The 7,696-nt window shown below is 51.4% G+C and overlaps 1 protein-coding gene across 1 annotated transcript; it reads right to left on the bottom strand.

Moving 5' to 3' along the window:
• Positions 1-240: 240 nt before the first annotated feature.
• LOC104641550 (iroquois-class homeodomain protein irx-2) lies at positions 241-6,451 on the bottom strand. Its single transcript, XM_075744648.1, has 5 exons — positions 5,694-6,451; positions 3,496-3,901; positions 2,317-3,057; positions 1,519-1,586; positions 241-830 (listed from the first exon to the last, which is right to left on the bottom strand). Exons 1-4 carry the CDS (start codon positions 5,934-5,936, stop codon positions 1,543-1,545), a joined length of 1,434 nt encoding a protein of 477 aa, XP_075600763.1. The 5' UTR covers positions 5,937-6,451; the 3' UTR covers positions 241-830; positions 1,519-1,542.
• Between the last annotated feature and the right edge of the window lie 1,245 nt (positions 6,452-7,696).

The following is a 7,696-nucleotide window of genomic DNA, read 5'->3' as shown; positions in this document are numbered from 1 at the left end:
CTCTCTACGCATATGCATGTATATATACAAATACGTATTTGCACACATGTGTGTATTTAAAGCTTAAGTATAACGGAACAACCCAGAAGGAATTAATTTATGCAAAGCATATCTTTGCAACATACTTAACTTGCTTACTCATTTTATGGTCTAAGGTCTCCTAGTGAAATTACAACTTTCATAATTTTCTAATGAATAGATTATTATTTGGGGGAAAATGAACGAAAAACACCATATTGTTGCAGACTAGTCTGTTTTTATTTACAATTAGAGATATAAATTAGTAAAGAATTCTCGTTAAACAACCAAAGATTGTATAACCATCAACGTTTCAAATAAAAACCAGGCAAAATTTATTTACAAAAAGTTCGGATTCCATTGCAATACAACTTGCATAAATTACTAGAAGCTTTATATCGTTACAAAAATAAATATCAAATTTGTTTCCACTTTGTAAGGACTCAAGTTCTCCAATCACGTCTTTATTATCTCTACTGTATACATCTTTTACAAATAAATTTTACAATAAATCCTATCACACCTATCGAATATATACCGTGGCAATGAAGTGATCAATTCAATCCTGAGAAAAACAGATCTGTTTTCAAAAGTCACACATACATTGGGGAAACTATACTATACCAGCAAACTCACATATGTCCAACAAAATTCTGGTTTAATAATTAGAGTCTGAAGATTTAATAGTGCTCTGTGGTCTTCTTTTATACAGTGGCACAAGATGTGATCCGGATTTAGAGATTTGTTATATATATTAGCTCGGGGAGAGACGATGGCTTGCTGACTTTTTTCAAAGCAATTGTGACACCTACCTGTGGACCAAGGAAAAAACCAGATCATCCAAAAATCCTTCAAATACACCTAACACCATTAAACTGAACAAAAAGGAAGTAAGGCAAAATTCTTAGTCGTCTAATTTCTCCCAACAAAAGAATCAGTTGAAAAAATATCAGCAAGGCATTTTTTTTGTTGTTGTTTATTTAGTCCTCAGTGGTGGAGGTATTAGCAGTTCCATTGCTATCTAGGCAAGAGGCAATTCACAGATAGCATACCCTGCTTAAGATGCATGCGGATCTCTAATAATTGTCCCTTTGTATTTTAAATACACGGTCACCGCCTGAAGCCTCACTCAGAATGTACAATTTTAGCACTGCCACGTGAGCACAAGCACTTTGTTTTTAAACAACAATACCTTCAAAGATATTTTTTTCTAAACCTTTCTTTCTGTAACATTTAAATAGCCCTTACGGCTTTGCCTTAGACAAGCGAAGAGTATGCAAGGTGAGGGAACTGTCTAACCTGACTTTAAAATGAAGACAAACCCGAGAAAGAAAAGCCGTAATGAGAGATCTAAAAAAAAAACCAGTGGAAAAGACTGTCTTCGTCATCAGACTCTTAAGTAATGAAGCAAGAAATTAACGTTAAGCAAGTCTAGAAGTGTGCAGCGTGTCTTAGACCCGATGCCAAATGATCAGTGTAATAGAAAATGTTCTCACTTACTTGCATTGCTGTGTGATTGCACTTCTATAGGTATGGTTGTACTCCTACTGTGCAGACTTCAGTGGGATCTGTCAAAATATAACCGTCAGTTAGTCACAGGACATAGCCAGCTAACTAGATTATACAGTGGGTGCAGGTCCCAGCCCTCACTCATGAAGAATTGGTAGCTAAGTCATTTAAAAGGCTGGCCAATATTTTATAACTGCCCGTATCTCTTGAGTATTTTGTTAGAATGAGCTGACAATTATATTAGTGCAAAACTTTTTCTAAAAAAAAAAAAAAAAAAAAAAAAAAAAACCAAACCAAAAAACCCAAACCCCCACAGTTAAGAATGTCTTGCTGCACTTAATTTCACGTCCAAGGTCAGCAATTGTCTGAACCCAAAGCTGCAAAAAACCATGAGAATACTGGAAACAAAGAGAGCAAAACCAGTTTGTCGGAAAAAATACTAATACAGGCAATGACACCAGTGCTCTCTGGATATCTTTGTGTGTAGTTTTCTTTTTAAAAATTACTTTTAAAAGCTGCGCCTGCAGCCTGGGAGACTGATCTAAAAGTCGTCTTTTACATTTCCTCTCTCGGCTCTTAGAGGCACGTATGGATACGACGGCGACATGCCATTTTTAATCCCCAGATTATACTATTGCCCATCTTCACTCAGCGGTGGTAGCGGTGATGGTGCGCTCCCTGTTTTCTCCAGAGAAGGTTTCCGCATCTACAGCATATAAAGGACTCGTACGGGTCGGGGAAGGAGGGCGAGGGAGAAGGGGGAGAAAGAGGCAAAAGCAAATCACCTACCTTTCTTAGAGTCATAACTAGAGGGCCTGTAATGTTGTTCTAGCTGGTTAGTGATCGTTTTCAAAGAGTCACTGCTCTGCTTGTGGACAGAGCTGGCATTTAGGACAGTCTGACTTAGTCCTTCGTTTGAAGCCACTGCTGCGGAGTTGTATCTCAGGATTCCCTGGCTCTGCAGAGCGTTAAAGTTCCCATAGTTTGTATAATTGCTATAAAAAGGTGAGGTGTAATAAATATGCCTCCCCAGGAGGGAGGAGGGCGAGTAGGCAGCGCTGTGCGGGGCGGAGGCGGGGGTGGCCGAGGAGAGCGGCACAGGCTGGCAGCCTTGGCCCAGGGTCTGGCTCTTGAGGTCCGAGGTGGCGATTTCGGCCAGCGACCAGAGCTTGGGCTTGCTGGCCGGCGTCGGGGGGCCGGGGGAGGCGCGGCCGCCCAGCGCCGCCTTGCTGGCGCTGCGGGCGGCGTCGGCGTGCGGGTGGCCGAGGAGCGGGGCCTCCACGGCCGCCAGCGGCGAGGAGGTGGCGGGCTTGGCCGGCGGGTCGCGCTCCCCGCCGCCGCCGTCGTCCTCCTCGATATCCTCCTCCTCCTCGTCGTCGTCGTCGTCCTCCTCCTCGATGTCCTCGTACTTGTCCTTGCACTCGGAGCCCGACTCGCAGAGGGGGTCGCCCGCTCGGCAGGGCAGCTTCTCTCCGTCAGACTCGGCGGAGCAGGAGTGGTCCGTCAGCGAGTCGACTTGCAAGCTGATCCCTGCAAGGGCCCGCCGGGCACAGAAAGGCAGAGTCAGGGGTGCGGCAAAAAGAGAGCGGGCGAGAAGCAAGCACGGCCACCATCACCGCCACCGCGGCGGGCAGGGAGACGCTAGCCGTCCCGGCCTTTTCCCTGCAATCCCGTTCGAGGAGTATCCATCCCCACGGGCTAGCTCCGCCGCGACACCCCGCACCGCCCCCCCTGCCCCCTGCACGGCGCCGCCGCGGCACCTCCGCCCGCCGCCCCCCGCCCGCCCCGGTCACCGGCACTGCGCGGCGACAAGCGCCCGGAGCAGCCGGAGGCGACGGGACGGGACACGTTTTGGGGTCGCTTTTGTTATACACCGCCCCCCACCTTCCCTGCTGCCCCGCTCCCGGGGGGGACGCGACGGGGCGGGATGGGGCCACCCCGCCGCGGCCGCGGTCACCCCGCGCCCACCTTCGTCCTCCGCGGAGGTTTCGTTGCTCTCGGGCATCTTCTCGGGACTCTCCTCTTTACTCCTCGCCCCGTCGCCTTCGTCGTCGTCCTCATCCTCGCTCTTGTTCCGCGGGGCCCAGGTCATCTTGTTCTCCTTCTTGAGCCGCCGGCGGGCGTTGGCGAACCAGGTGGAGACCTGGGTGAGGGTCATCTTGGTGATGATGGCCAGCATGATCTTCTCGCCCTTGGTGGGGTAGGGGTTCTTGCGGTGCTCCTGCAGCCAGGCCTTCAGCGTGGCCGTGGCGTCGCGGGTGGCGTTTTTCCTGTACGCGGGGTCGTTGAGCTGGTAGGGGTAGGCAGGGCTGCCGTACGGGTGGTAGCTGATGGCTCCGGTCATCCCCGTCGTATGGGCGTCGTAAGGGGAGCCCTGGACAGAACAAAACGGTGGGGTTGGCAATTTGTTATTGCTGATAGCCATTAGTAAGTTGTCAAGGCGAGATCGGTGGTTATATTTGTATTTCCCCGGGATGGTGTCTTGTATCCATATTCTATGAGGGGGAGAAGCAGCACCCAAAGGCCATTAACTTGCGATTTCCCCCCCCCCCCCCCTTTCCTCCGCCCAGCACACAGACACAGGCACACGCGCTTAAAATCGGCGATGTTTTAATCTTTCTGACTAATTTCAGGTCCTTGTAATTGAATATTTCCCAATATAATTTTTGAACCGAGCAGACATTTTAAAGGCCCTACAGGTAGTGTCTTGATATCTACATTTCTCTCAAAGGTTCAAAAGATGTTTCCTTTTTTGCTATAGAAAATACAACAAAGCCGCCACTTAGCAATTCACTGCACTAATACATTGCAAATCCAATTTGCAAATCAGAAGATATGCACCGTTTCGAATTGTTCAAATACGATGTAATTAGCATTTTAATTCGCCCTTTAACGTTTAAATTGCGCTTATTTAAGACTGCATAATGCAAGAAAAGTTAAAGATATCGCTAAGGAACTCGCTAACTTTCAGCACGTCTCTGAATCCCACAGATCGGGGAGTCACAGGCGCAACATCACCCCCCAATATCCCGCACAGTTCACAACCTCGCTGCAACTTCCAGCCACTCGCCTACTGCTTCTCAACAAGAAAAACGAGCAAGCGAGATCCTCAGATCTTTTATACCACTCCGAATAAAGACTGCACGACAATTTATGCACCGTATTTTACAGACAGAAAGCAAGTAGTTTCCCTGTCACTTTGCAGGGAGAGCGAACTATCCCGCTGCCATCCCCTCCTAGATCTCGAGAGCGGCTCCAGTCTCAAATTCCAGGCACAGGTCTTTGTGTGTATGGACTAGATACGTGTCTGACTCTGTGTGTGTGTTTATAAAACTATATAACCATCTAGACGTGCAGTTTATTTATATAGTTTATGGTTTTATTTATATAGTTTATGCACAGAATATACACACATGCAATCGCAAATGCTCCTTTTAACTAATAAGAAGAAAGTGAAATTCGAAACTGCGGCCACCACAACCATCTTGGGCTTAAGCGAAGCTCACAGATCGCAAACAGATGCTCCTTTCCATTCCTAAAATCCAGTTAAACTATTAGCACAAAACACACTGAAAGTAAATAAAACCACACGGGGATAAAGCCCGCAGCGCCTCTAAACACCGACTTAAAAAGAGAGGGCAAAAAAGAGAAAAAAAAGGGGGGGAAAAAAAAAAAGGAAACCCTCCCCTATCCTACCACAGCGAAAAGAAAAAAAAAAAAAAAAAAGAGAGAGAAAGCGGGGAGGAGGGGGGGAATGAAAGCATCCAACCCAACTGACTGAGACGATCCGTATTTCTTTAATCGGGGCGCCCGCCCGGCTCCGCGAACCGCGGAGCGAACCCGGGTCCCAGGCCCACCGGCACCACGCTCAGCCGGGGCACGGAGCGAAGCGGCGCCCCGGCCCCGGCCCACCGCTCCGCTCGGCTCGGGTCCGCTCCGCCCGGCCCCGCGCGTCTCCGCCGGCCCCGGCCAGGCTCTGCGAGGCGGCGCGCAGTGCGGTGCGCGGCTGGCGCCGGCAGCGCGGAGGCGGCGGCAGTGCGGGGCGCCCGGCTGTGCGGCGTGGTGTCGGGGGCTGATGGTGAGTGTGTGAGGAGAGAGGCTGAAGATGATGAGGATGAGAATGCGGATGCTAATGAAGAAGGAGAGGGTTTCTCTTCGGTAGTTACCATGTAGGAGGGGAATCCCGTGGCGGGGTCTGTGGAGTACTGGAGCGGGCTGGTGAAGCCTGTGGCCGCCGCCTGGGCGGTGAAAGCTGCCGATCCCGGGTAAGGGCTGAACGCCGATCCCGACGAAGACCTGGCCAGCTCCTCGCTCCTGGGGGCCGCCAGCGCCGACGCTCCGTACGCCGGGCAGGAGTACAGAGCCAGCGAGCCGGGGGGCTGGTAGAGGTAACCCTGAGGATAGGACATGGCTTGCACTGGCGTGCACAGGAGCAGGGAGGGGGCGAGGGTGACCGGCCCTGCTGCTGCCGCTGCTCCTGGCTCTGCTTTCGTGCTCTCCCTCTCCCTCTCTCCCGCCCTCCCTCCCTCCCTCCCTCCCTCTCTCTCTCTCTCCTCTCTATCTCTCTCTCTCTCTCCCCCCCCCCCCCTCCCCGGTTGGCTCTGTGCAGTTATGTAGAGAATCAGAATTGTTATATGCTCCCCCCCATGCGCACCCTGTCAGAATAAAAACAAACAGGAGGAAAAAAAAAAAAAAAAGAACACCCCCAAAAAAGGGAAAATAAATCGAGCGGTCAGAAATCTAACCGGGAGGGGAAGGGCATCTGGGAGAGACGGAAGAGGAGAGGGTTAATAAAAAAGAGAGAGAGAAGGGGAGAGAAGCAGAAGGGGAGAGGGGGAGAGAGAGAGAAGCGAGCCCCCGAAATCAGAAAAGTGGCTGCTGCATATGGAGTTCTCCCAGCCAGCCAGCCAGCTCCCCCAGCGCCTGCGAGCCTGTATTTTGGGGGAAGTATAGAGTCTGAAGTGAAGAGTTGAGGGAAGGAGCACTCGAGTTTCTGAGGGACATTGGAAAACAGAGCTGTCCGTCACCGCCGCTCATCTGCATAGCGCGGCGGGCCCGCCCCCTCCCGCTCCGGCCCCGTCTCCTCCCGCGGCCGGCAGGCAGGCAGGCAGGCAGGCAAGGAGGCAGCGAAAGCAGGCTTTGTAATGCAAGCCAGCCTCTCCGAGGCTGAAGCCAAACGATGATACTGCTCATCAGCTCCTCTCCGGACTCGCGGAGCCATAAATACTCTTTTGCATACTCTCGATTACACCCGTTCTCTCCTTTTTTCTATATCCAGGCGGGGAACGGAAAAGAATATGTATTATAAATACATGCATCCCTTCACACACGCATTCGCCGAAGCGCTACATGCACGCACACACACACATTTCGTAGATGTGTGCGTTTGCCCGCGTGTGGGTACGCAGGGCCAGGCTCGGGAGAGCAGGGCAGCGCAGAAGGGGAGAGCACTTTGTTAAAGTACCGCCCTATATGGCAGGAAAGAAGAGTAACTGCTCAAATCAGCAGATCCAGGATCGCGCTGTTCCTGGCAGAGAGAGCTTTACAGTTTTATAAGTTGCCACAAACAGTCAAGATCTAGTCATGGAGCGCGTTTGCACATGAAGGGAGAAAAAAAAAATCCTCTCATCTTTCTTTCATTTCTACTCTTCCTGGTCTGGTGTGTGAGGAAGAGGCCTGGGTGACTCCTTCCGGGGGGCTAGCTGCCTTAGCCCCCCTTTCTCCCCTTTTTGCAGTTCAGATAAATCTCCTGGAACACGATCACGATGCAATTAATTTCCCAAATAACATAATCTCTTCCTCTGCCCTCTCCCTTCGGCCCTGGCCACCAGCAACGCTTAGCCGTTGCCTCCTCCGGGAGGACGAGATGAAGGCACCTCTCCTTTCTTCTCAGTGCAAACATAAATAAATACATACATGTCCGCGTGCATTTTTTCCAATGATTAGTCTAGAGGGACCCTTCAGAAACCGGAGGCGAACTGACCGCACTCCGGCCTTTGCCTCCCGGGACGAGGCAGGGTGCCGGCGCTCCGTCCCTCAGCAGCCGGCGGTCCCGGATCCCGCCATGCACCCCCCCCTCCCGGGGCGGTGCCGGGGCTCGTCCCCCCCCCCGCACTCCTTCAGACACCCCCCCCCAGCCCCGGGGCCCGGCGTTGGGCCTTGCCCGCCC

Source organism: Balearica regulorum, chromosome 2 (genome assembly GCF_011004875.1).
Source record: "Balearica regulorum gibbericeps isolate bBalReg1 chromosome 2, bBalReg1.pri, whole genome shotgun sequence".
In the NCBI taxonomy this organism is placed as follows: domain Eukaryota; kingdom Metazoa; phylum Chordata; class Aves; order Gruiformes; family Gruidae; genus Balearica; species Balearica regulorum.
The sequence above is the reverse complement of the archived record's forward strand: the minus strand, read 5'-3'. Positions and strand labels throughout refer to the sequence as shown.